This window comes from Calonectris borealis, chromosome 4 (genome assembly GCF_964195595.1).
Source record: "Calonectris borealis chromosome 4, bCalBor7.hap1.2, whole genome shotgun sequence".
Taxonomy (NCBI): domain Eukaryota; kingdom Metazoa; phylum Chordata; class Aves; order Procellariiformes; family Procellariidae; genus Calonectris; species Calonectris borealis.
Genome location: NC_134315.1, coordinates 30,899,524 through 30,926,921, shown reverse-complemented (window position 1 = coordinate 30,926,921; position 27,398 = coordinate 30,899,524). Strand labels below are relative to the sequence as shown.

The following is a 27,398-nucleotide window of genomic DNA, read 5'->3' as shown; positions in this document are numbered from 1 at the left end:
ATACTTGAAAGCTTTTTCTAAATTTCTTGCAAATACTCTCTTACTAATAGAAAAAAACAACCCCAAAACCCTAAGCAGATATGTTAAGCGACCTGCACATCCAACTAGCTGGTAATCTTCCACTGCTTCCTCGTATTCCTCTTTTTGTAACTGCATTGTAAACTCTTTGGGAAACAGGCTGTCTTTTAATTTCTAAATTTTCTAGGACAAATGAAGTCCTGATCCCTTATTAAGACTGCAAAGCACAATGATTACAGAAATAAAAGACCTGTTGGCATTTTGTGAGGGGCTATTGCTGTCCATGCAGTTAAAACTTAAAATAACTTTCATATTCAAGTGTCCCAATTTCACAGGTAAAACCATTTCACGGAAAAGCCAAGTCATTCTAGCAGACCAAACAGACTATCTTAAGGGGATTTTCAAAGACACCAGAGTGTGTTCAGGCGCTGCGGACTTTCAAGCAGCTGGGAAGAAGAATGTAATGAACACAATTTTTGTGCAGCCACGCTTCAGGACTTCCAGTTGTCAACATACTCACCTGGCTTTTTCTTCCTCTGGTCTCTCTGCTTCATTTTCATCTACCAAAAGAGAAAAGAAACACAGTAACTAAGAATAAAATCCCCTGAAAACAAACTGTGAGAGATATCTTGCCATGCAGATTATTAGGCAACTCTTCAGTTTACTATTGAGACATTTTCATAACGTTTCAATTGTGAAATCAGTCGAGCAGACCCCAGAGCCCCCACAGTGCTCTGTACTGACAGGTCCATCACAGCAGCAGGGTTTAGTTTACAGGTTTCATTATGATTCGAACGTAAAGAAAGTCCCTAAAGCTGTAAAGAAAGTTTATGCATAAAAGGTTAAGGCTGCTTCAGTACTCCAACGCTGGGAGCCCGGGTAGGGGGGTACTGGGGAGAGGTTCGGCTGCCCCAGGGGTGCGTGTGGGGCAGGAGCGCCATGCGGACCTCCCGCCGCGGAGGCCCAGCACGCCTCGGCCTGCACGGCCAGGTCAGAGGGGCCGGGAGACCCTCAGCGCCTCGGGGACCGGCAGCCGAGCGCCCGCGGGGGAGGGGGCAGGCAGCCACCGCCGCGGCGGGGAGGGGGCCGCGCACAGGCCCGGGACGGCACCGCCGGAGGGCTGGCCAGGAGGAGGGGACTGAGCAGCTGCGGGGGTGGCGGGACGGGGGGGACCCTTTTAAACAGCCGCCGGCCAGCCCGGCTCGGCGGGCAGGTGCAGGTCGCGCTCAGCCGTGGGCCGGCCTGGTGAGGCGGCGCACGCCGCGGCCTACCCACACCCCCAGCCTGCCGCGGCGCCGGGGCAGAGCACAGCGCCGGGCCGGCGTGCGGGGGAGGCGGGCTGGGGATGGGGGTCTGGGAAGGTCCGTACCGCCGTAGAGCCACTCCTCCTCCTCGTCCCCGGCGGCTCCGCCGAGGTCCGTCGACAGCCGCTCCACCTCGCCGGTAGACATGGCCGCCTCCCGCGGGACGCGAGGGCCCAGGCCCGGCGGCGCCGGGGCCTCCTGCCTCTGGGCAGCACCGCCGCGCCGCCCCGCGCCTCCGCCGGCGCCTCAGGCCGCGACCGGGCGGCGGCCGGGGGGTTGCGAGCGTCCGCCCGGCCAAACGCCACCGCTCGCGGAGGAACCGCCGCCGCCTGCTCGGCGCTTCCCCTCCCCCGCCGAGTGAGTGACACGCACAGGAAGCGGGCCCGGCCCGGCCCCGCGGCGCCCTGGGCATGGGCACGCGGGGGGCGGCCCGGCGGCGCCCGGCCGCGCAGGGAGGGCGGGCGGCCGGCGAGGGGACGTGGCCGGGCGCGGCCCGGCGCCCTCCGCTCCCCGAGGGGCCCTGCCGGGCCGGGGGCCATGAGTGGGGAGAAGCGGAGGGGCCTCCTGGCTGCCCGCGGGAGGAGCGGGCCAGGCCGGAGGGGAAGGGGGAGAGCGGCCGTGCGGCCAGGCCGGGCCCAGCCCCGGGGCTGCCCTGCTCGCGGCGCCGACCCCGCTGCCCGGGCTGGGCTCGCACGGCCGGTCCCCCGCGCTGTGCGCTGCCAGTCGCCGGGACTCACCTCGGCTCTGCCTTCCCCACCCTCCCGAGGCGCGGCGTGCCTGGGAGAGCCGCCTTGCCTTCCTCTCGCTGCCCTTTGTCTCCGCTGCGTTCGGCGGTCCTTGCGCTCTTCTGCATCCCCAAACGCCAGTCCGTCTGCTCAGCAGGGATCACCGGCAGCGTGGCGATCTCGTCCGGGACATCCTCGCCCATCTCCAGAAGCAGGACTTGGCCAAACACACGTGCAGTCCAGTGCCGTGCTTCCACTGGCGGCTGATGGCAGCTGCCAGGGGGGAGCGTAACCGCTGGGTAAACACGCTGCTACTTCTGCTAGTACTGTCCTAGCTCTCAGCTCAGGGACTCTCCCAGCTGGAGGTAATATTTTTAAGTTTAACAACTCTTTATAGATTTTACTTTTTCCTCCACAAATCGCCTAATTTTATTTTTAGCTCCAGGAAGAGTTTAATATTCATGGTGTGCTGTGAATGTTCCGGAGTGTAACTGTGCATTTCATGAAGAAATTGCTCTATTTTAAGAGTGGTGGGAAGTAGCAAGCCATTTTTACTGGTGATTTTCTCACTTTACATCTGTGAATGCTGCATTAACAACTGCAAGATTTGTTAGAAAATTTAAGTAACAACTGTCAAAACAAGTTTTGAGCAGTTATGTGTACAAATGTGTTCAGCGTCTTAGGATGTTTGTGAAGGACATCCTGTGGAAATGGACAGGACAGACAGCCTGTGGAAAAATCAGACCAGAGGGCTTGACCATATGATAAACACATCACAACTCTGGGTGGGGGAAGCTTATTCTTTGAATAGCCTGCATAGAGAACCTTGTTTTAAAGTTTCATATATGGCACGACACGTCACTGGAGTTCACATGAACAAGCTACCTTCTCAAAAGGCATTTTTTTCCCTGAAATTAAATGCTTGAGTATCATATACAGATCATGAATTATATGGTATAATTGGGTAGGTTTTCATCATGCAATACCATTTTCTTTATACAGTAGGAGAGACAGCAAAGTGTTTTTCCACCCAAAACATTTCTAGACGCTTGTTTCTCATAAAACAAATTTGTATTGTAGTACCTCTTACTGGGCATCAGTATTTTTCTTCATTTTCATTCCTGTTTTGTTTACTTGGCCATTTAACACACTTCTGGCCGACATTAAAGGACACGGTAGAACTCCAATCGTTTCCTTTGACTGCAGACACAAGGAAGAAGAAAGAAAATATGTTTGTGGAAAACAAAAAGAGAAATCAGGAGTAGGTGTAGAACATCAGATCTCTTAAAATACATCAATGCAGATCCTCAAAGCAGTTTTCCTTGTAGAAACCTTTAAATAGACATCTCATTGAGCTGGTGGTCACATAAAAATCCATCTTGAACAGCTTGAGCATCTTGAACACTGGAAGCTGGCACAAGAAGGCTAAGTCCTGAAAATAGATGCCAGCCTTCCACCGCTCCCAGGAAGATCTTTACCCACCTCTGGCTCTGTTTGGACACAGAGGGTGCTCTGAACCTGTTTCTTGCTTTGTTTCCAAGGACAGCATGCTGGCCTAGATGGCATTTTAACTTCTGCCCTCAAAGATCAAAACTCCCACCAGTCCCAGCCTCCGCAAGGGACCTTGCAGTTTCTCCTTACTGCTGCGCAGAGGGAGAGCAGCAGTTGGGGCCTGAAAAAAAGGCTTCTCCCTAGGCCCTGAGTAGCTAAAAGGCCAAGGACAGAAGATGACGCCTTTGTGAGCTGCATAAACATCTGACTCATGGGTTACACTCCAGAAAGCCACAAGAAGAGATGAAGTTTACGGGAACCCTTTTATACAGTTCTTTTTCTAACACAGTAGTTGTCAATTTGCACATGGGATAAAATAAGCTGTAAAAACTACTTAGATAATTTTGTTTTGTAATTTAACCACTATGCGTTAAACTGATTAACCTAATTTTGTCTTCTGGCTAGTAATCCCTTTTTTCAACATTGGCATATGCAGAATTGGTTGCAATCTATACAGTATGTATAAAGTAAAAAAGCTATTTGTTTTCTTAAAAAAGCATCTGCTGTTTTGACAATATGTCTGAAAAAAACCCCAACCTTTTAAAAATGGTAACTAAAGAGTTGGACAAGCCATAATATATCTAGCTTTTGTCCATGGCACTCAAGCATAAAGCAAAAGCTCAGAGATATATAATCTCCGAGGTAATTCAGCCTGAGAGGAGGATAATTCTACTCGTGTATAAGCCCAGGGGCCCAGTGGTTAACCATCCCAAATCCTTTCTTGGCATTCATTTTTCAAATCAAAATAGTCAAGAAGGCTATTACCTTACATATTTTTCTAGCATCATAAAGTTATATGCCCTAAGGTTAAAATAACAGATTGGGGTTGGAACAGCACAAAGACATAAGTCTGAGTTTGGAAGAGGGGTAGGAACGTGCATGAAGCAGACTGGAAGGAGAGGATTTAATTTCATTACTGGAAATCTGGTGATTCCACATTATTCATGTTTTTCAGTGTTCTGAAACCAGCTGAACCTGCAAGAGACCCAAGAAGATTAGTTAAGATAGTGGATGAACTAATTAAATCATTTATCTTTTTGTTATTGCTGATAATCCCACTATGTCAGAAAAAGAATCCTCCTCATTCTGAACTAAGGAGGTTGCCCAAGTGAAATACTATGTAGAATACAGATTTGCAAGCGAGCTGTCCATTCTCTGGGGAGAAGAAACTGTAGATGCATATTATGGCATTTTTTCTAGTTGGCTTTGAAACTGGTTTTGGGATCAAGAGCTTTTTAAAGGAGAAATGGAATTAAATTAATTTGTCATATGTCTCCAACTGTATATCATAAAAGTTGCATTTATTAGAATATGTCTTGTTGCTAGCTCATCAACCACGGGATTTGCTAATGCTAACACAAGAAATACGGAATTATAGGACACGGAACAGTGATGGAAGTTTCACCTTTCCAGTGCTGTACATTGAAAAAAGTATCAGCAAAACAGTTGTTCTTTCGTATGACAAAGATACCAACACAGCACAAAAGAGGTAGTGACATAAACAGTGACACTGAATTGTTTTAACGTTTACCAGGAGCAAGACCAAAGACACTCTCGGCCTTTTCAGGAACATGTCAGGCAGAACTGAACTGTCAGTGCCCAGATGTCCCTCCTGGTACTGGCCAGGGCTACGGACCGTGGCAGAGTTTCCAATGCAGACCGTACGCGAGAGAAACATTTTAACGTTTGTCAGAATTTGGCGCTGCCGGCAAGAAGAGGAGCCCCCTGCCCGCCCCTCCCCCGCAGGTGTGTGTATCCCTGCTGCTGCTCCCGCGGGGTGACAGGCCTGGGCGGGAGCACTGGCCGAGGCTGACCCCTGGGGACACAGAGCCCCGGACCGGGTGGCAGGAGCGCTCCGCGGGCAGCCCTTCAGCAGGCGCCCGGGCTCCTCTAGGGACGGGCGGCCCCTCGGGGGGACACCACAGCACAGCCCCGCGGCCGGAGGAAAGGCCTCACCGCCGCCGTTAACTCCGGCAGCGACACCTGGGCCTCCGCGGCCTCCCTGGGGCCGCTCTCTCACCGCAGAGTCCCCGCTGCCGCCAGCCCGCAGCGCCAAGCGGCCCCTCAGCAACCAGCGACCCCGCCGCCGCCCCCGCCTCTGTCACGGGGGAGGGGTGATACCGCCTGCTGTGCCCCGCCCTTCCCCGCCGGCGCGCAGCCAACCCGCGCCTGCCGCGTCATGCCGCGGCGCCGGCGGCGCGCCGGGCACGTGCCGTGTGTTGTGGCTGTCAGGGCTGTCCGCCGCCGCCGCCATGGCGGTGCCGGTGCCGGAGCTGCGGCGGGTGTGCCGGCAGGCCTGGGAGCCCGTGCTCGCCAGGGCGCGCCGGGCCGTCGTCTTCCTGGACGCGGCGTCCACCGAGGCGCTGCACTGGGGCGGCGGCGGGGCGGGCGAACTGCTGGCGGCGGGGGCACTGGCCGTCAGGGCGCTGCCCGCTGAGGCGGGGGAGGCGGCGGGGGCGGCCCGCGTCGTCTTCGTGGTGAGCGGGACCCTGCGGGGCGGCACAGCCGCCGCCGTGCGCGGCGTGCTGGGCCAGGGCGCCGTGCGGCACTGCGCGCTGGTGTCCGGCGGTGAGGCGGAGGGCGGCGGGCCGGCCGAGCTGGAGGAGACGTTGCGGCGGTGGGTGGGCGAGGGCGGCCACGCCGAGGTGGTGCTGCGGGGCCCGCCGCTCCTGGCGCCCGTCTCGGCGGAGCTCTGCCTGCTGCCCGCTCTGGCGGCGCTCCTCCCGCCTCTGCCCGGCCCCGGCGGGCCCGGCCCCGCGGAGGTCGGGCTGGGTGCCCTGCCCGCCGAGCTGCGGGCGGCGGTGCGGGCCCTGGTGGGCGACCTCGACGCACTCCTCACCGCCCTGGGCCTGCGGGAGGAGAGCTTCGCCGTGGGGGCCCTCAGCAGGGTCGTCGCCGCTGAGCTGGCAAGCTATGCCCCGGCCAGGAACAGGAGGAGGACGACCACGAACAAGGCCTCCCTCGTCTTCGTGGACAGAACGTTGGACCTCGCTGGTAAGAAATCCACCGCTGGTGGACCCTGCGGGCCCACGTCCACCCCATCGGGAGGGTTTCAGGTAGTTGCAGGAATCCTCATGGCCTGGGAGCGTGTGTGACGCTATGGCCGTGGTGGCTGCTCACACATCCTTGCTCCCCAGTGGGTCATGGAAACCAAGAGCGAAGCAGAAGGCTCTGCTGGAGGGTTTGTTTCTGGCACTTCTACTTTGCTGCAAACTAGAGACCTTAGCTGTGCCTGTGGGGCATCCCAAGGTGTGAAGGAAATGGTCTGCACATTTCAGACTGTGCCTCGTGGATTACTGCGAAGCATTTCCCAGTGTATCTACTTGTCACCCTTAGCATTATACCTATCTAAACAGATATACATCTCTATATACACTTAGCTATATTACATGCCTGAAAGTGTCTCTGTATGTGTGTGTATATATATATGGTTTTTATATGCTATGCATTATACTTAGTCTTCGAGTGAAGCAATTGCACATGGCTGGTGTTGTTAACTTGGAAAACATTATGATTGAGTGAAAACGATACAGAATTGTTTATACAACACTTTCTGGGAAGCAAATGAGTGTAAGGATGAACCACATGGTAAATTTAATACTGCCAATTAATGCAGAACTGATGCAAAAGTTGAGAAGTGTAGAGAGTGGTGTGAGAGTCCACTGAGAAACTGTGTTGTAATCAACCTGCAAGCTTGGTAAGTGAGGTAAAGTCTTTTAAGCTGGTAAGATGTGATATCAAAAGGGCAGAAAGGGAGAGAGTGGTTGAACGATTCACCAGCAAGGTGCTGGGCCAGTGACCCAGAAAAAATTTGTGTCGGGCTTTCACTTCTGGAATAACCATCTTTCAGAGGAAACAGTAAACTCAGAGAATAATTGATACAGGAGTGGCTGCATTCGCTTAGCCCATCATATTATTGATAGACCTGCTCACATATACAGTGTGTGGGCCTGGTTCTGTTTGCATTATCTGTAGCAATAATTCAGGTCATAATTTTGCCACACATGTCCCATAGCAAGTGCTTGGTGCAATGGTGCACCTGCAGCTCATCTGTTTCTGGATTTTCTTCTGTCCTTCCCCCCGCCCCACCTCAATTTTGGCTTTGTGTATCCTTGCACTGCTGTAGGGTTCATAGCTGTCAACAATGTGCTGAAGAGCAGCTATGGATCTGGACGGTTAATGCTGTGCTGTGGTTGGGAAGATTGCTGGGAAGACTGCAGGAGACTGGACTTGGATGAAGAGCCCTGAAGTGAAACTCTGAGAGGAGTGCCTGTTTGGGGTGGGAACCAGTGAAACTGGACAAAAATTCCCACTCAGGTGGTGGGAAGAAGGATAAATAAAAGGAACTGGAAATTGTGGGTGACAGGGAGCTGCCTCACAAGGAGACTGTCGAGGAGGCATGAAGAGAGATAATTGGTACCAGCTTAAATCTGGGAAGTGAAGTCTGGGATCTTGTATGTCAGTAGGAGAAGATTTTTTGGAGAAAATGTCAGGGCTGTGGTGGAGCAGCTTTGGAAAGGATGTGTCAAAGCTCTTGGAGTAAGGATGAGAAATTAAAGCATTCATTTTTTTAGGAATATATTCCCTTCAGTATCTGTAACTGAAACCAAACAGGCAACCATTCTTTTGTTACCAACAAATGTCTCCAGAATTCATTGACAGTTTCACTGAAGCCTTCCTATGCTTTGGACATGATACCATACTCTTGCTATCAAGTGCAGTGCAAACTGAAGGAAGAAAAATCTAGTACGTTTCAGAGGTAAAGCACTATGTGGACCTGAATTTAGTGCCGCACAATGAGATTTGTTTCATTGGTTTGCTAGAAATTGTATAGTAAAAAGTACACAAAAGGAACAGCATTTAAGTTGTGAAATCAGTTGTCGAGAAGTGGGAAATGGCAGAATTAAGTTGTACCTGAAACCTTAATTTTCTTTTATATACTCTCTCCCCTGGCCCCTACCTCCGACTCCACTGCTTGGCCTTCAGGTAAATGAGCCTGTTGAATTTCAGCCTTACACTTTGTAAAAGCTAAAGCTTCCTATCTGCAAGTTTCTGGCTTGGTATTGGCAACTGGGCCACTGGAATTTTTTTTCAAGCTATGATATGTATTTGCAGTCAGCAGTGTAAAAATAAATAATTTTTTTTCAAATAACAGCTTGGTGAAGGTGGAAGTCTTTGAGGCAGACTTTCTCATTTGCAGCTCATTTCAGACAACTTTTTAAATCTCCCTTCTCTAAAGATGAAAGATTTTTGGATTTGATTTGTAAATGTCTTATTGATACCTGCATCTTGTCCAATATGTGGGCTGCAGATATGAGAAATGGTTATGTATCCATGAATTATGAGAATGCTTTCATATTCCAAGCACTTCCACAAAAACCTGGAAGTTCCTTAAGGGTAGGTGCTGGTCTACTCTGATTAAGTCAGGCTACTGCTTTGAACCAGGTGACTTTGAATAGGCTATCAGGACGCAAATATTTTCTAACTTGAAGACCTGGATAAAATACAGCTTTAGGTAGCTCTAGAAGATGTCTGAAGGACTTGCACTAACAGGTGTCTTATTTTTGGCTCATGTTCCATTCTTATCTAGAACAAATAAGATGTTGGGCTAGAAAAACAAATAGTTTTCAGTAATACCAATTGATTTCTAGTAGTAAAAATCAAAATATCTCAGAAGTGCCTTTTCTGGTGCTGCAATTGCAGGGAAAATTCTCGTACTTAAACAAATATTAAGAATTTTCTACTTTAAAGAACATATTAAAGACGTATTCAGTACATTTTGGTAAAGAACCTCTGGTGCCAATGTCAAGAAACTCTATTATCTTTGTTGTGACATTTATTAAAAAAAAAAATTAGTCACATATAAAATGGCATGTTTTTCTATCAAAAAAATCAGAAGGCATCTAACTGACTAGGTTAGCTTTCTAGGTTCCATGAAGCAAAGAATCTCTTCTGAGCTATTAGTCCAAAATTTGGATTGAGCTCTATTGAATACTTTTTATAATCTAATTTTTTGTGTGTTCAGCATTACTTATGCATGCTGTATTTAATGAATAGAGGCGAAAATACTGAATTAGGATAAATAATTCTCCTTTTTGTCCTTTACAGCATAACATTCAGCTGAGCAGTAGCGGGGATCTTCTTTTTATGGCCTTTGCTGCCCTCACTGCAGTGGCACGGCTTCAACTGGGAATGGCATGGATAGTGCCTATCCCTGCAGTGTAGGATCTTATGGATGAAGCAGTGCCCCAGAAGGTGGAACATGTTTGTTTATGCCCTGGGGAGATCCCAGGCTTAGTACTTTGTGCTCACTTCTTGAATTCTGATTGTATAAAACTTTGTTACTGGTGTTGTCCTCAATCTGTATATATGTGGAGTGCTGCTTTTGTTTGCCTACTTATTGTTTTAAAGTTCACTACCTTTGCTTTAAAAAGCAGAATAAATCCTCCCAGCTAGAGTGGTGCTCTGATAAATAACACTGGTTAAAGTCAGAGCTAACTCTGGCACCTTAATTGCTCTTTATTTTTTTCCTCTAATATTTGCACCCCTAAATATTTGCATTGTCATACCATACTGTAACCCCTTGCTCCTTCCATGTGTTTCTTAGTCACCACCTTACCAGCGTTCACATCTTTTATGAAGCAGTTTTTCCGGCTTCCCAGATCTCCTTTTTCATTCGTAAGCTCATTGATACCTTTCAGATACTGGTGTTCAGAACAGCTTCAAGTGTTTCTCTTTCCAGTCTCTTGGTGCTTTGCAGCATTTGGGATGTGAGCTGTTTTAAGCGCAGGGAATAGTGAAGTCTCACCCACTGGTGTGTGCAGGTGACTTTGAAATGCAATACAGTGAGCAAAAGACAGAGAAGAATGAATAGCAGGGGGATGCCTGTGCAGTTCATGTATAGCTTTGTGTGTGAGTGTTGCCGAAGTTGGATATTTCGATGCCATCAGCAACAGCACTTTTATCTTCCTCTAGCACTTCTGCACATATCGGTCAAAATCAGAGGAATGTTTGCCCACAGCCAAGGCTGCAAACTCAGGTTTAGCTTTCTGTATCGTCTCCCTCACTGTCAGCCAGGCATCATCTTTGCATCACACCCTTGCACTGGTTGTAATGTTTTCAGCCTTTTAACAGATACAAAAAGCATAGTTCAGGCACTCGTCAACGAAGTGTAGATACCATTCCCTTTCAGTTCCTGGGAGCAGCCACAGCGACAAGAAAGTCGTGGCGTGCCTTAATCGTCCTACCGCATAATCCCATTCATAGAGGAGGATAAGAGTGAAGAGTAATGTAGCCCCATGCCTTTCTGGTAAAGTCTGGTTCTGACTAATATATCTTTGTGATTATTTTTGTTTTAAACTGTTTGTAATTGTCTCTCTATTTCTTTCATTATGTCTGTCATGTTTCTAATTTGGAGCGCTTTACTCATGCTCTCTTTGATTGCAGCATCTTCCAAGTTGACGCATTGGTGGATTGACACTAATGTCTTTTTAAAGGAAACAAAACCGTGTTTTTTTCTTCCTTATCGTATAAGCTGAGGCTTTGAAAACATAAATACTGAGGCCTGTAGAGTACAGTAGTCCCCTTTTTATGAATCAGGCTGGGGTTTTGACACAGGAGGCAACTGATGCTTAAATTATTCTAGTTACTTGAGGTTGTAGACTGCAGCTGTGAGGAGTGATAGCAGCTGAAAATATTCAAGTGGTGTCAACTCAGTACTGAGGGTCAGGGTGCAGCCTCTGCCCTGGCATGGTTTGTAAAGATTCTGCTATTGTGGAATAGGCACACAATTTTTTATAATAGGTTTTTAAATGCTTCAGACGTTTTATTTGTTATAGAGGCTTTACAGAGATAAGCAAATAAATGGAATTAATTTTGCCTATTTAAAAAAAACTGCAGGTGGCTAGGTCAGTGCAGGGGACTTGGAAATCACATGAGCCTTGACCAGATGTTAAGTGTTTCTTATCTCCAAATGTACTACTCTTCACATATGTTGCAATAGCTGGCTGTGAGAGATGGGGAATCTCATATTTCTATGGCAGCACTCTGATGCTGCTGTGCTTGGCTGTGGGCTTCCTTGCTCCTACTGCTGGGCTACAAGTTTTCTGGGTTTTTTGGAGGAGGGGGGTTGTGGTGTTTGGTTTTTTGGTTGTTTTGGTTTGGTTTTTAGATTCAATAGCCAGCATAGTGGGACAGAGAACCTACTACTTTGATGTTCCTTTGTCTGTACAAAGGAGAAGGTAGATCTGTCTTTTGGCAAGGTAGAAGAATGCTCTAGTTTGCCCTGAATGCTGCACAATGCTTCCTGGGAACATACAGGCTGCTTTCCAGCGCTGTTTAACAGGGTCAGCTTAAGCTAATGCTGGATGAAAGAATATGGCAAAACATTCATAAGCTTTGGAACTGGAGCTCCAAGTATCCAACTTCTTTCAAGGGAATAGGTGTAAACATTTCTGCCTGCTGATATTTTAAACCCTGCTGTCACTGAGGTGATCCATTGCGTAAGAAAGTTGCATCATAGGAATTGTCCCACTAGAGTCCTTTAGTGTAAAGTCTTCCTAGTGGTGATCTTATTCGGAAAAGCATTGGGTGAGTGTGCAATGTTGAAACATCATGAAAACTGGGATGGGTTTGTCCATGTATCTTTCCAAAATCACCAGTCCTGAACTAATCTACAAAGTAGTAAGTTTTTACTGATAGATGTTAAGAAAGCTTGATAGTGGGGGCAAGGTATGCCTTGCATACTGTTTTGGTGCACACCGCCTTATATTTAAACTTTGATTGAAGGAAAAAAACCCAGTAGAAATTAGCTGCATTAGTTGCTGGCTAGTGAGCAATGCCTTTGCAGGAGAACTGCTTTCTACTTCAAGCTCTTCATGTTTAGCAACTGACTTTAAAGTCTTCATGTTGCCTAAGCTCTCATGTTGCTTCTGTGATACACAAACACCCCTTAAATCTGCTTTTTATTGTTTGTTTTGTTTTTGAACCAGACAGTAGAACTAGAAGGAGAACATAAGAATTGGAGTACAAATGGTGTGATATAGAGCTGGTAATGGGCTTAGGAAAATATTTTCTTGTATGCATGTCATTGATCTCTTTTGGGGGGAAGAGGGAGTGTAGTTATCGAGTTCCTGGCTGCTGTTAAAGGATCAGTTGGTCGACTTTGCCAATTGCCTACAACCTGTATCTAATGTCACGTATTTCAGTTTGTAACTCTTAATGAGAAGGCGAAGTAAAATTAGAACAGCGTGATACATAAGATTTCCTGTATCCTCAAGGCTGGATATTAGCCTGGCGTGAAGACTCCTATTTTGCATTGGTCGGATAACTTTTCCTTGTCACTTTAACACCCGATCTGTCTGCACGTTGGCAGCATTAAAGCTACCAGCTGCCTTGAACACTGTTGATCATGAGAAGCTGCTGAGCGGCCTGTTGGCTGTCCTCAACAGTGATGAGGGGAGAGGACGGAAACCAGTCCCATGCACCCTGCTGAAGAAAAGCGACTCCCCGTGATTTCCTGTCCTAGTCTCATGAGATTTTTCAAGTCTTTCCAGCCTTGGTTGGTTTGCATAGTTGGTCAGGGGTGATAGGGATTTTTAAAAGCTCCAGGAGATGTTTTCTGATTGATTCGATGAGGCAGAGCAGAAGCCATGAGCACCTGCGGTCCAGTGGGAGCCTCCAAGAAGTAGCAGTTGTGGGAAGGAGACTGAGATGGCACTTGCTAATTGTGGAACCAACTTAAATACACTGAGGCTTTCCCCCTCTGCCAAGGAGGGATGTTAAAAATTAAGGTGGGTTTATTTGCATTCGAGGTATTTCCAGTTTAGCTAAATGTCTTGTCTAGCTAAATGTTACTCGCGTGCAGCAAGTGTGGAGAGATAGACATTGCTTCCAGTACGTGGGGGTGGAGGTTCAGAAGATTACCATCTGTTTTCCATGTCTGTAACTTTGCGAGTGTTGATAACTGCAGTGTGGCTGACAAGTGACTGACCTAGTAAGAAGAATGTAGGGATTTTGGAGAGCAGATGGCTTAGGGAGTCGCAAAGACAACCCAGCTCGTTTCATCTGTACTTCAGTGGTCTAAATTTGTCTGGGGATGGTAGAAAGGAAAGTTGCTGTCATTCTGTGACTATTACAATCTCTGGTGAAACAAATTGGTAATCTCAATCCAGCTGAGCGGCCAGGTGTCCACATTGCAGTACCACCACGTGCTGGACACGTGTGCCTTCCTTGCCTTATGTGGATAGAGGCATTGCCAGCATGGAGTTTGACTTTACTTTTCTCCTCCTTTTTCATCCTTACTTCTCTCTTTGACTTCTACTACAGTTCGGAATAGTAGAAGTGGTTTTACAACATGGCTACATGGCTGCTGTAGACTTGCTGGAGACAACCTTCTGCTTATTCAAGAGCAGTTAATAATCTGACTCCATTAATATTCTTGATGTAGGGGCCTCGTTTGGATTTCTGGAGCATGCAAAGCTGACTTCACCTGTTGAAACAGACTTCTGTCTTTGGAAATGTTCAGAAGTGAGAATGTTCAGACAGGGAGCCACGTGGACAGACTTTGGAGTGGGACCATAGCCTGAAAGATCTTTTTCCTGCCTCTCAAAGGTGGCTTCAGAAGTCCCCCTTCTCCTATGAGTAATGCCAGGAGAAGACTACTATGCTCAGCACTGTCTCCAGCCTTCTGGTGATAACTGAACTGTAGCTAAATTGGCAGAATACAAATACCTTCGACTTGTTCCTGGCTTAAAGGCAGTGAGGTTTCTGGTCCCCCTTTCCAACTTTTTCATCTGTAGTGTGCGTCATGTTTTTCTGCTTTGGCTCGGCTTACAGTCTTAATCTTTTGTAAGTTGGTTGTAGCACCTGTGTTAAGAGTGGGTGAATGGAAAGACGAGCATGTGCGTTTGAAATCAGGAGATTTGAAGAAAACGTGCCAACTGGAATTCGGAGTTTCTCTTGCAACATGGTCAAATTGACATTTTATACTATGTAACTTGGGTTGTTTTAGTCATTTCATGTTGGTTTCACCTGTTCTGCCCTCAGTCCATGTAGGAGCAATGACCTTGACGGTGGCATGTTGTTGGCAATTGTTTATTTTAATATTATGCCAGCCTATCTGGGTAGCTACGTATGCAACCTGCATACAGCCTTTTTAAGCACAGTCCTATTAGTTTAGAAAAGTATAGTTTGCATGTGTGCATGTATATAGAAATATTTGCGTGCTTTTTTTAATAGTCATTGCAAATCTTGTTTAACTAACAACTTTCTTATGCAAGGAGAAATATTTTGCATTTTTAAGTGCAAAATCATTGAATATCTACTAGTTGTAAAGCTAAGGCTAATTTATGTGTTTTAAATGAATCTTTCTGAAATGTTATCAATACTTTTACCTTCAGACATTCCAGAAATTAATTTTACTTTTGTAGCAAAATATCTTTGAAAAGCTAATTGTGGTCTTGATGTTGTGACTACCAGTGTCGTCCTTCCCAAAACTTGTGGTGGTTGTTTTGTTCTCAGTTCCTTGTGCTTTTTCTTTTCTTTTTTTCTTCTAGTTATGTACCTGACAGTTTTGGGGTCTCTTTTTCTCTAGGAGCAGTTGGTCATCATGGTGACAATCTTGCAGAGAAGATACTTTCTATGCTTCCCAAGCTTCCCGGCCACAAGACCGATGTGATGGTTAACATGGTGGAACTTACGGCACTGCAGACTACAGACGAAACTTGCAATATTATAGCACCTGGCTGCTTAGCACAACCAAAGTAAACATTCTTTTTTTCTTTCTTTTTTTTTTTTTAAAGATGTTCAATATGTCTGTTATCTTTTTGTGGGGAAAAAAAAGAACAGAGAACAAGTCTTGTATTTAAAAAAAAAAAAAATTCAAGCTTACAGCTCCATCTGGTCCTAATTCTGCTGGAATATAATCAGTTTGTATGTGTGCATTAAGTGAGCGGGCCAGATAAGACACCCAAAAGTGGGAGATTTTTCAGGACCTTTTTAGATTTGGGTTGTTTAAATTGCTGTAGATTACTGTAATATAAATCAGTACAGATTAAACACCAAAAATTCTTCCTTGTGACATTTCTTTTTCTGCCTAAGTAACAGGTCATACAAACAGGTAGGTCTTAAATGTGGCTTTCTTTTCCCATAAGCCTCTTTATAAAGTGAGCTACATGCTGACTTCTTGTTAGAGTACCTGTTAACTTAAGGTTTTGTGTTTGAAAACAGGGATAATACCTGTGGAGAAAGATAATTAAGCACAAATTGAGGTATACAGACAGCTTCATGAGGGCCTGTTTTTTTGCTTAAACAAGGACAACCTAAACTTCGAACAATTGTACTTAGCTGTGTATAATTTGCAGCTAAGACATTGCTTGTAAAGTACATCAGATTCGATGTTTCACTTTCTAAATTTAGTTGTCCAAACTGAAACCTTCCTGCAGCTTCTGTTACTATGCATAAACCAGGAAATACACCAGGTGTTGGTTTCACTCCACAAAAAAAAAATTTTGCTCAGCATTGCTCTAGAAATTCATGCAGTGCAAAGAAGATTAAAAGTTCTTTCTCTTTTGCTGTAATGTTCCCTCCATATATTAGAAAAGGGATTTTCAAGATGGGCTATCTAATATAAAGTCTATTCTTCTTTTTTGACTCCTTTTGGTACTTCACACCTGCGCTCTACTCCCTCTTCTCCCTCCCTACAAAGATTTCACAGAAGACTTTTCACTGTTCCAGCATATGTTCTTTATTTTCTGAAAGCCTCCAGATCCTTTGTCATCCTACATCTCCCACATGTGCTGTAACTGGGTCCTGTTTCTAGGTTTCATGTTGCATAACTCTTCTTCTTTAGGAGTTGGAGAGGAAACATTTCCTCATATAGGTGGACTCAATTGTAAGTTGCTGCTGGGGTGACTAACTTAAATAAAATTTGTTCTGGTTTTCTTCTCATTGGCTGCTTTCCTGCTGATATCTGAAGTAGAAGTGAGATGTCCTTAAGATCCGTCTACACAACAAAATGAAGAGGTCATTGCCCATGGTAGACATGCTGTGGTAGCTGTTGTTTGTGCTAACTTTGAGTAGCTACCAGAAATAAAGAACATTTCTGGCAGCGTGGACTAGAGAAAAAAAAAAAAAGATATTTATTGCCCTAAGATTGTTGACCTGTGCTACTACTGCATTGTTGTTAACATTATTGACATTGAGGAGACTAAAGGTAGTGCTAGTATGCCTTCCCATGCTAAAATTATGACTTCAGTCTTCTCTACAGTCACATTTTTAGGAATAGCCTGCAGAGTTTTATTGTGTTCTGAAGTGGCTAATAGTATATATACCAAGATTTGTTTGCCTGTTTGCTAGCTAGTGGGAAGGTACCTCTGTTAACAATACAGTTAGACTTAACGTATCTTGCAAAGTCTCCTATGGACACAGGTGGTTAAAGAACAACAGGATTTGGCTACAAGGTGCTGAGCTGCTATTCTGCAAGTGCAGTGAAGTTGGATCACAGCAGCTGATACCTGGTACCAGGGCAGTGGCATCATTACTACACCGGTCTGTAATAGCTTCCCCAAAATACCCTCCCTCTGCAAAGTCATCTTATAGAATCTGTTACACTGGAAGTTTTTAAGAACAGATTAGAAAAATAGTAGTTTAAATAGGATTGATCTTGCCTTGGAGCAGAGCAAAGGAACTAGATGACCTGTCAAAATCTCTCCTGTGATCATTGTTCACAACTGAAGAAGTGTTGCATGCCTGAAGAATAGTCTCCAAACTCCAAAGAATGTGGCTCTGCGCTGTTCAACCATGCACTTTTCACTTTTTCTCCAACTATGTAATGATTAGGAATAGTTTCTAATTTAAAATAGGCATTTCCAAACAAGCTTAAGACAATTGCTGAAGAGTACTAGAAACTATAACAGTGTCTGAACGGGTGGCTGAAGGTGGTAGCTTCCATTCTGTTCAACAGGACTGTGTTCTCAGTGTTGGATTATAATCATCAGCATTAATCATCTTTGCTAGTGGAAAATGGTTGAAGTTCTTCTGAAGCACTGAAATGGATTTAAAGTTCCCACCAGTAAGTTTCCGTGTCAATTCTGTAAGAAATTCCATATGATGCTCTCAGTTCTGCATCAACATGGCTATTGCTGTTGGTAGCCGTCTCGGAAGTGTTTCTTGTAATTGAAAACTTAAGTCTTGATTTATATTTGTAAATGATGCATGGCAAGGAGTGTTCCTCTGCTTGTAAATTTTCCATTTACTCTGGAGAGTGAAAGTGCCAGCACCTTTCCCAGAGACAGGACCAGTAACTTCAGTTATACCCAAGTGGAATGTGTGGGGGCTCTTTTACGTGAAATTTTGTGAGCAGACTGTGGTGTTTCACAGATTCACATATTCAGAATATTTTTCAAATGTTTTCATTATTTTCTCTCAAGTAATATTTGAGCATGCGGGGGGGGGGAGGGGAGAAAGAGAGAGAGGTTTGCTCCCTCCACACAGCTTTCTATATTTAACTTTTCTTATGGAATGCCTCTCCAGCAGAAACATCTGGGCTCAGTTACAGAGTTAGCAAACAGAATTAATGAATAATTTATGGCTGGTGTGGTGAAATAAAGCAGGGTTCTTTTTTCAAATCTAAGGAAATAATGGGCTTCTTTAAAGATTTAGATGAAAATGTAAATGCCATATGCTGCTTAAGTTACTGTACTTTGAAGGTGCTCTCCTTGTGAGGAAGGAAATTTCTTTTAAAAAAAAAAAATCTATTCTAGAGTTCTTAATTGTATTAGTAGCCTCAAAAATCTTTCAGGGTAATTGTTTGCCCTACTGTAGTCACTGACATTGCTGCTCCAGTGTGAATGTTAGTTGAGTTATGCTCTTTGAGAATTGTGTCAGAATGTTTTCTTCATTTTTATATACAGATGGATATATATAAAAAGAATGAAACAGTTTATAGACATAAAACTAAGGACAGCCACTCTGGATCAGAACTGTTAGTTTCTGATGAAAAAATACAATAGCCACCCTGTCCTTCCAAACAAATGATGCATAATAGAAGTGGAAATTGTAGTGAAAGCTTAATGGCAGAGGTAATTTAAAAAAATTATATTGATTACAGCTCTCTTGCTGGTTTTTGTATTTTGATAAGCGACACAGTGTTTTTGGAGGAATTTCTAACAATTTCAGCTTCTGATTTTGAGTGTACATGCAGTGGCTTCTAGGAGTTGTCTGTCTGGATGAACATCAAGCTCTCCGTGTTTGTGAGCCATTCATAGTGTCCATTTGATAACATTTTGGCCACTTTGTTTCTCAAAGCACCTATATTGTGTTTTTAAGATTAGTATTGTATCACGTGGAAGCATTCAGTAATGGGTTTATCTCGATGGAGGTTTATCTTGTGCTGTTTTTCACCTCTTGCAAGCTGGGAGCCGAGGTGCATGGAGGCCCCATGGCTCTCTGAAGCCCTAAATCAAGGTTCAGATGCCTGTGTCCTGGCCACAGGTCTGTGGCATGTGAGAACAAGAAGCAAAGAGTTATGTGGTACTGAACTGTGGGCAACTGAAGAAATATGTACATTTGCTCTTTTTTTAATCTGCTCTTTTATTACCCAGGAACACTTTTGATGTGCTTTCCTATTTTGCTGAATAAACTGAATACTTAATTCGTTTATACACATTTCAAGAACATGCTGAATAGAGATTTCTTGCCTGTTTTTCCACTCTTGCTTCCTTCTCTCCAATCTTTGGAGTTTGCAGGCTTCTTGGAATTCAATGTGATGTTAAAATCTCAGAAAAAGACCAGATTTTTATTTAAAATATATATGTATTTAATGCAACATACAAAGAACCATTGGGTTCTTACAGCAAGCATTTTTCCATAAAGTTGCAAAACTATAACGTAACACACTTCATGTTTGGGCCGCTATGCCTAAAGCAATTAAATGAGCAATATAGGTGAGGTGTCTGGGCACTTTTGACAAAGCAGATGGAGCCACTAAATCATCTGAATTTGCATTGGGGGGAAAAATAACAAGTTCAGAATGGGGTGATCTTGTTGATGGGTGTGATGCAGAAAACATTGATATGCAGGCCAGATGTCTGAAACATGGCACTCACAAAATCTTTCCTTAGATCTTTGTATGAGAGGTGGAAGGAGAGGTGCGCTGGGGTGCGGAGAAAAGGAGTTGGTTAAAAATCAGAACATTCCTGGAGATGTAATAGTAAAATTCCAATGTCTCATGTTAATGGCTGTTGAAAATGCATACTTCTCCTTAGTTCTGAGGTTGCTAATTCCTATTTTGACTGATAAGTGGTTTTGTTTACAAGTGCTAAAACTGTTACAGTTTGGATGGAGAAGAGGAAGGCCGTGAAGTGAGAGGACTTGTGTTCCAGTCCTGGCTCTGCTGTTGGCTTGCAGTGTGATCTTCAACAGGTCACTTCATTTCTTTCTACTCCTGTTTCCTCTCCTAGTCCTTGTCCAAGGAACTTGTTTTTTAAACCAGTAAACCAGGGAATTTCTCAGGATGCAAGTTTGCAGACCATGTGGCAGAAAATCCTAGGGGTTCTGGTCTTTGGGAGGGTACAAATAATGTTGCAAATGATTACATGAGGAGTTAAGGTGTCAGGACAAGCAAAGGCAGGATCTCCATTTGTCCTTTCTTCTGTCCTGTGTCCTTTCCGCTCCTTCGTGCAGTGCTTTGTCGCACTGGGGAGGGGGGACTGTTCTGGGTTGTATTCCCCTGGCCCCCTTTCCTGTGAGCTGATGGAACAGCATTTCCAATGATCTCTGTAAAAAACGCCCCTCCGTATTCTTTGAACAATCACATGTATGATGTGAATTTAAAATGAAAGATTATTTGTGCTTGTATGGCAAAGAAAAGAGCAGCAAGAATTAAAATTGGAAAGAAGATTAAAGTGTCCTTTTAAGCTGGGTAATAGACTTTTTTTGAATGGTTGATTCTATTCTCTTGATTTTTTTTTTTTTTTAACTGGGGAACAAGCATCTGAAGGATATCAGAGTGATGTTTTTCTTAACACTGGATTAATTACAAACTAAGCTTTGGGGGGATGGTTCTTGGATCTTTGTGGTATTTTCAATTTTATTTTTTAAATATTTCCTTTATGCCAACTGTAGATATTAATTAAAAAAAAAAACCACAACTTTTTTGCATGCGTAAGTTTATAAAAGATTGTAATAAGAAGGTAATTTGGGACAGTGTTATTCTTGAATGAGCTGGGAATTTATGGCATAAATTAGAGTAATTTTCCTTTCTGGAATGTTAATATTAAAGAGGAAATGTTAATACTTCAGTAAGAAAATCCAGATGACACGACTATATTGCTTCATATCCACTGAGAGTCTTGCAGAGGAGGAAGGGTAAACTAAAACAATGGATGGCAAGGCTCTTTCAGACGGGGCGAGGGAGAGCTGCGCACTGTAAACCACTTTTGGATCTGCTCCGGTATATTGTTGGTGGTTCAGCAGCAGCGGGGTGCTGCCGGGGCTCCCTGCCTGTGCGGGGCTCCCTGCCTGTCCCTGCTTCTGGGGTGCTCCGCCAGCTTTTCCGCTGCTGGACGCTTCCCCCTGCCGGGAGCTGTGCGTCCCTGTTCTCCCGGGACCCAGCCTCCTGCCTCTGCTGCAGTGCCCTGCTGAGCCCTGCTCTTGAGGATTGCTTTAAACCGAAACTTAACCTCCCCCCAAGACAAAAAATCCCCAACCAGCAACAACAAAAAAAAGCCACCACCCGTGTACAACCTTTTTCTATCTGCCTTTCTGAACAAGGTGAGCAGCACTTTTACAGAGAAAAGGAGGTCTTAACTGCAGGATTTATGAAAAGCAGACATCACATCGCATTAAAAAAAAAACCCTGAAATTTTCCTTCACCAATGACAGGAGAAATTACAGCTCAGCCCTGTGCTTCTAGGATTCATGCTGTGCCACTGGGGTCCATTTTCAGGGAGATGAATTGGACTTTACAGGGTTTTTCTGTTGATATCTTTTGCGTTTTTCAGCAATCCAGCCAGGAGATGCTTCTCTAAGCGGTGGATCGGGCAGTAGAACGCCCCAAACACAGCATCCTCCCCCTCCCCCCCATTGCTGGACTGGCAGTCTTCCTGCTTACCGCCTTATTTTACTCATATAGGCTCAGAGCACAGTCCTGAATCGAGGCTTATTCAGAGTTTCCGTATTGTTTGAAATTTCTCAAGGCATCTTCTTGTTGGGAATAACAGCCCCGGCTGCATCAGCTTCTGGGGTATGTCAGTCAAGACAAGCTTTCCAGGAGACGCTTTCTGCTCAGTTTCAAACCAGCCTGAATCAAATTAACATAATTGACTGTTGCCACAGGATAAGATGAACAAGCTGATAAGATTTATTATATCTTACAATAAATGTGTATATTTGCCCAGATCCTTTCAACACAGGACCTCCTTGAAATGGAAAAAAGGAAGGGGTGAGAGAGGTATGCTGAGGATGGAAAATTCTGGGAAGAGGTCAAGACCTCCGGCTCGCGTGCGTACAGCATTGCTAGAAGATCTCGCTGCCACTCTGCAAAACCCTGGTTTGCTGCAATAGCGGGTTTGTTGAAGTAACCAGCGGAGGAATCGCGTGAGGGTTCTTCATCTGACCGGGTTCCTGCCTAATAGATGCCACGTTTTTTTCAATTGCCTTTTATGACAGGCCTCAAAAGCCTTAGAAGTTGTCCTCTAGATAAGAGGAAGCTTGAAGCTTATTTTCCTTGAGATAAAGAATGAATTGGGCTGACAAGCTCTCAGCATCAGCTGGGCGGTTCTTCCTTATCTGTGTGTGCCTCTCAGCCCACAAAAAGGACTTCTGGGGGTTGTGGGAAGCTGGACTGCTCAAGTCTGTTTCTTGTGCTTTGAGGACCTCTAACTGCAATGTTTGTCTGGGCTACCCGGGCTTACTAATGAAAGTTTTCAGCCAGAATTAAGGTTTTTTTTCTGGGTCCTCTGACACTCACATAGCCGTCCTCAGAGAGCAAGGATCAAGAAGTTTGAAATGCCATCGCCTGTAGAATCTGCTCATTGAAAATGGCAAAATCCACAACCCTTTCTGCTTAATTTTTTTAAGACATATTTTTAGTTCTTCTGGAGGATGACTCCCTGCATATATTATGCTCAATGTACTCTCTATTTGAGTACTGTCATTAAGTCCCAAGTTTCTGACTTTTTCCTTTGCCCACGGAAAGACACAATAAATTTGTGTTACTCAGATGATGTCCAACCATCAACAGATCTCTGAGTACTTGTATCTTCAGCTGCTTAGCACAGCAAGGAAACTTAATGTCTGTAAGGAAATTCAGTGAGTACAATTCCTCAGCTAGCTTATCTTCTGACTGTTTCCTTGTTGTTCTCTATTCTACAGGTACATTACTTGCAAAATGTGAAGAAGGACAAATCTCTTTCTGATTAAATATCAGAAAGAGTAACTACTGATGTCTGCAGTCAGGACAGAAAGGGAAGATCTTTGTGTTGCTTAGGAGCGGTGTTTTTTTGGCTGTCTGCAGCATTTCTTTTAAAACTGACATGCCTTTCTTGTTACCTTAATGCTTTTGTTTGTGAATTTTGTGAGTTTCTTTTTTCCCCTGTGTAAGTTTGCAAACTGCTTTTCTCTTGGTGTGGCCACAGTGCATTTTCCTGCAGATGTATTCAGAGTTCAATAGCAGCAGGAAGACTGTGACTGTTTAAGTAGACTTTATGAATCTCCAAAGTGAGCTCCGATCTCCCAGTAACTGTTGCTTTGGCTGACGTTGTGAGATTTTTCTAAGACTAGCTCTCACTCTGCTTGGCCAACTGCCTTCAAGTTTGCCTCCTGAATGACCTCAACAACGAGGTTTTATAATGCAGTGATATGCATTGGCCTTATTACATACTGCGGAATCACTCGTTTGCTGTTCAATCATAGTGCCAGAACAGAGAGTGACTGAGTGACCTGGAGGAGTGTTTTCGTTTATTATTCTCATACTATAAAGTAAGCCTGCTGTATCTTACAACAGAGAAAAATGTGCCATAACAGACTGATGAGAAGAACAAATGACAGCTGCTCATTTGGATGACAAATCAAGGTATGGGAAGGAAACAGTATTATCTGTTGGCAACAGGTTTGGTTGTAAGTTTTGACTATATGATTGGGATTCTTTCATGATTCCAAACTTAATATGAAACAGGACTCAAAGCTTACACAGGCTCAGATTTATGTGAAGTGAGCTATTTACCTGGCAGAGCTTAAAGATGCTTATATTCTAGAAAGTAGACAGAATCTGTGCATGGAGAAATACTTCTTTGCTTTTATACAGTTAAGTACTTACACAACTATTGATTTTAATTTTTTATAATTGATCAAAAAATCCAGCCTCCTCTTCTGTTATTTAGCATGGCTAAATAATATTTAGCATGGCTTCTGTTATTTAGATGGCAGATCTTTGGATTCTAATTCATAATGCCTAGCTCCAGTGCTCACCTCTCTTCGTGCATCTTGTTTTCCTAAAGTGTAGTAAAGAGATGCTGAAATGGGTTTTGCTGCTTTATAGCTGCTCACAATTTCAAAAGTGGTTGTGAAAATTGACCAAACCCAGCCAGAACTGCGGCCCAGAAGCGGTCCTTCTGCAGGCTCTGGATGACTGTGCTACACTAAGTACCACTTAATTTCCATAGATTGTGAATGTATTTTCTAAAATGATCTTCAACCGGGAAAGATTCCCATTCGTTGTGGGAGAGAAAAGTTTTATGACCTTACCTAAATCTCTCCATGGTTATACTACTTTTTAAATAAGCAACCAGAAAAAGAAATCCATATTGAGCCATTTCCAATTACTGGAAACAGCCGCAGAACACTCACTGAATGTGTATGCTGCACGTGGATGCTCGAGCTCCAGTTACCCCTTAGAAAAAGGAAATTAACCTCGACAGAAAAAACTGGAGTTCTTATTAGTGACAGAGGAATATGTCATGGCTTCAAACACTCTTTGCAAAGGTCAGAAAATACCATCAACGATACACTTGGTTTGATGGTAGGGAGGGAATCTGGAGGAGGAGGGGAATTAGACAGCACCCAACACACTTCTTATACAAGCTCTTTTTAGGAGGAGGACACAGAGTTAATATTGAATAACTACAAAAAGCTCCCGAAAATCCAGAGATTTTAGATTAGGACAAAATTCTGCTCTCCTTACTCATTCTGTGGTAGGCAGAGGTGTATCAGGGAGGGGTTGTGAGAAAATTTCCAGAACATAGGGTAAATATATGCAATGTAGACAGAAGTTCTTATCTCATTCTCTATGACAGATCAACCAGAGTATGGAAATGGTTATAAAAATGAAAGCCTGAGGCTGGAGCTTTATTCTTTCTGAATAGCTGTCAGTTTGGTTTTGAAGGCTAGAATTGGCCATATTAGGTTTGCATGAGATCTGAAGAAGCTAGGGCTCTAGTTTTGCATTGAAACTATGACAAATATGCTACTTTGAAGTAAGAGAGGGGAATAAGGAAGATATGCAGGTCCAAGCCCTCAAGTTGATCTAAGTTTGCTTTCACCAACATGCTAGCAGAGAATCTGGCCCTGAGTGTTCAAACAACACGTGTTTAAGACGTAAGGTCTGCTTCAGATTATTTTTTTACTATTTATTTTGGGTCTCCAAGTCTCTACTTGAATACTTGTTCTTAACTCATGAAGCGAGTATCTTTGACTGTTTTAACTAGTCTATGCCATAGGACTTCATAAGCAATGATTTTTGTGGTAACTGAGTCACTTATGGAAAGGATTGTCTTTCCTTCTGTGATGAAGACATATTCCTGTACATTAAGCCCTCAAAATGGCCTAGTTAAGAGGTTGCATCGGTAACTCAAGGCTTTAGGCCAGCAAATGAGGGAGGAGGTCAAAGGAGACTACCAAAAAGTGGCCTTGTAAATCAAAAACATTAAGGAGAGGGAATTCCTGGCATTCCATGGTATCTGGGTTTATTTTCTTACATTTCTCTAATAAGAAAAACACACTTCAGATGTATTCTTGGTAAATGTTTTCACTTGTCTCATCTATCTCTGCTGCCAAATGTGACCCAAAATGTATTGGTTTTACATGCCTCGAGGACATCTACTGGATAACTAACCGGTGCATCTGTAAAAGTGGACTTGGCACTCCAGTGCAATCCCTGAATGTAGATTCAATTGTCAGCACCTCATTACTAACTGTTCTTTCACTGGAATCATTTTTATTAAAATAACCTTATGCAATAGCTTTAAAACACAGAACAGAATGCTCTAAAGTAACCTATAATGTTACATGTAGTATTCCCAAGTAATACATATGTTGTAAGGATCAGACTTTATTTTTAGCATAATTCATTTGCTTTGTCCAAAAAAACTAAATTAAAATCCCTGACAAGTAACTGTTTAATATACACATTTTAAAGAGCTGCTTGGCAAGATTTTTGATATACCTTGTAGTGTACAAAATCCTACTCAGAAGCTTTCAATTAACTTGATTCATACAGTAACTCGGTCTGGCATTCTGCATAAGCTGTCCTGCAGCTTGTAGGAATGAAGCATTTTACAGAACCAATTTGCTGGACTAAAAGGCAGCCAGTTGAAACTCAGACAGGACTAAATGATGGTTATGAATATTAGAAAGTTTTAAGAAATTATTTGTGTGCACTTTTTTTCCTTTGCTCCCACAGAGTTTGGCCACTGTTAGAGGAGCAAGAGTGAATTTTGGGGTAACGCTGGAATGATTAGGTCTGCTGTATTACAGTGACCAAGAGGCGTATCTGGGAAGCCTTTCAAGCCTTCCCTTTACCTTGTGAAGTACTGTATGTCCACATCTGCTAATTGGAAAACAGGGTGGGTCAGGTCGCAATAAGCAATTCTATTTTACAGAAAGAATTTCACTTTTTGGTGATTTTCAGTGATTTTTCTTTTGTTTGTCTTGAAGGAAGCAAACTCGCTTCAGTTCAAATGAACTCCATTCATTTGAATGGTCAGTCATTTTGTTTCTGGCAGTCTTCTAATCGCTATGATGTGCTTGGTTGTTTATTTGGATCAGCCTGCCTTTAATTGTTGCTCTGGGGTCTAAAGATCAGGTGCCGTTTCTTCTTTTGAATGGTGGTGGACGGCTGGAATAACACCCCTTTTTTTAAAAAAAAAAAAAAAAAAACACAAAAAACCAAAAAACAACAAAATTGCTTGACAATGATTTCACATGCTATTACAGGCTATGCATCTTACCCTTCTGCAGGAGCCCCTTTGAGAAATCTTTGAAGACTTCCAAAGAATGTATTGGGGGGGGTGGGGGCGGCAGGGTGGGGCAGGAGAAGAAGAAGAAGGAGCACTCCTAGACTTGGTCCCATGCTGAGTCAATGCAGAAGAGCTTAGTCCTGAATACCTGGCAAGAAGTGACAACGCTACCCTGTAGTTGGAACTGAAACTTGTTTTTGCAAGTCCAAGTGTGATGCATAGCTGTCCACTGAGTGCCCCAGTGCCACCATAATTGTTTAAGAGCTCCTTTAGTACTACTGTTTGAATAATGGGAAAGTTTTAGGGAAGCTAAATGTTCTGTGGCCTGTAATAAAGGCTCTTCTGGAGAGATGGCTGGTGTGAAGCTGTTGCAGAAGGGAGGGAACCCTACCAGCTGGTTAATGTATGAAAATGATAACAGTATGTATTACGTATTGTTAAATAACTTAAAAAAGGAACAGATAGGGGTTAGAGGAAAGACAGAGTTAAAATGTTTTGAGGCGTGCTGACCACATCTTAGAGCTAGGACTCTTTGCCCAGTTGATAGTTAATCTGCTTTTCTCTTT

At 44.1% G+C, this 27,398-nt stretch overlaps 2 protein-coding genes across 14 annotated transcripts in view; one reads left to right on the top strand and one right to left on the bottom strand.

The window, feature by feature from the left end:
- The window catches only part of FIP1L1 (factor interacting with PAPOLA and CPSF1), a 43,989-nt gene extending 42,308 nt beyond the window's left edge, over positions 1 to 1,681 (bottom strand). For 3 of the 12 annotated variants that reach the window (XM_075149084.1, XM_075149087.1, XM_075149089.1), the window contains exons 1-2: positions 1,388 to 1,587; positions 539 to 578 (exon numbers count right to left, since the gene is read on the bottom strand). In XM_075149084.1, the coding sequence (XP_075005185.1) occupies positions 539 to 578; positions 1,388 to 1,469 (122 nt within the window). In that variant the 5' untranslated portion in view covers positions 1,470 to 1,587. Of the gene's footprint in view, positions 1 to 538; positions 579 to 1,387 lie in introns of all 12 variants that reach the window. The other 9 variants (XM_075149091.1, XM_075149097.1, XM_075149092.1 and 6 more) reach the window with 7 other exon arrangements.
- A 4,154-nt stretch (positions 1,682 to 5,835) lies between these two features.
- SCFD2 (sec1 family domain containing 2) overlaps positions 5,836 to 27,398 on the top strand; it is a 206,305-nt gene continuing 184,742 nt past the window's right edge. For both annotated transcript variants that reach the window (XM_075149081.1, XM_075149080.1), the window contains exons 1-2: positions 5,836 to 6,592; positions 15,192 to 15,360. In XM_075149081.1, the coding sequence (XP_075005182.1) occupies positions 5,851 to 6,592; positions 15,192 to 15,360 (911 nt within the window). In that variant the 5' untranslated portion in view covers positions 5,836 to 5,850. The remainder of the gene's footprint in view (positions 6,593 to 15,191; positions 15,361 to 27,398) is intronic.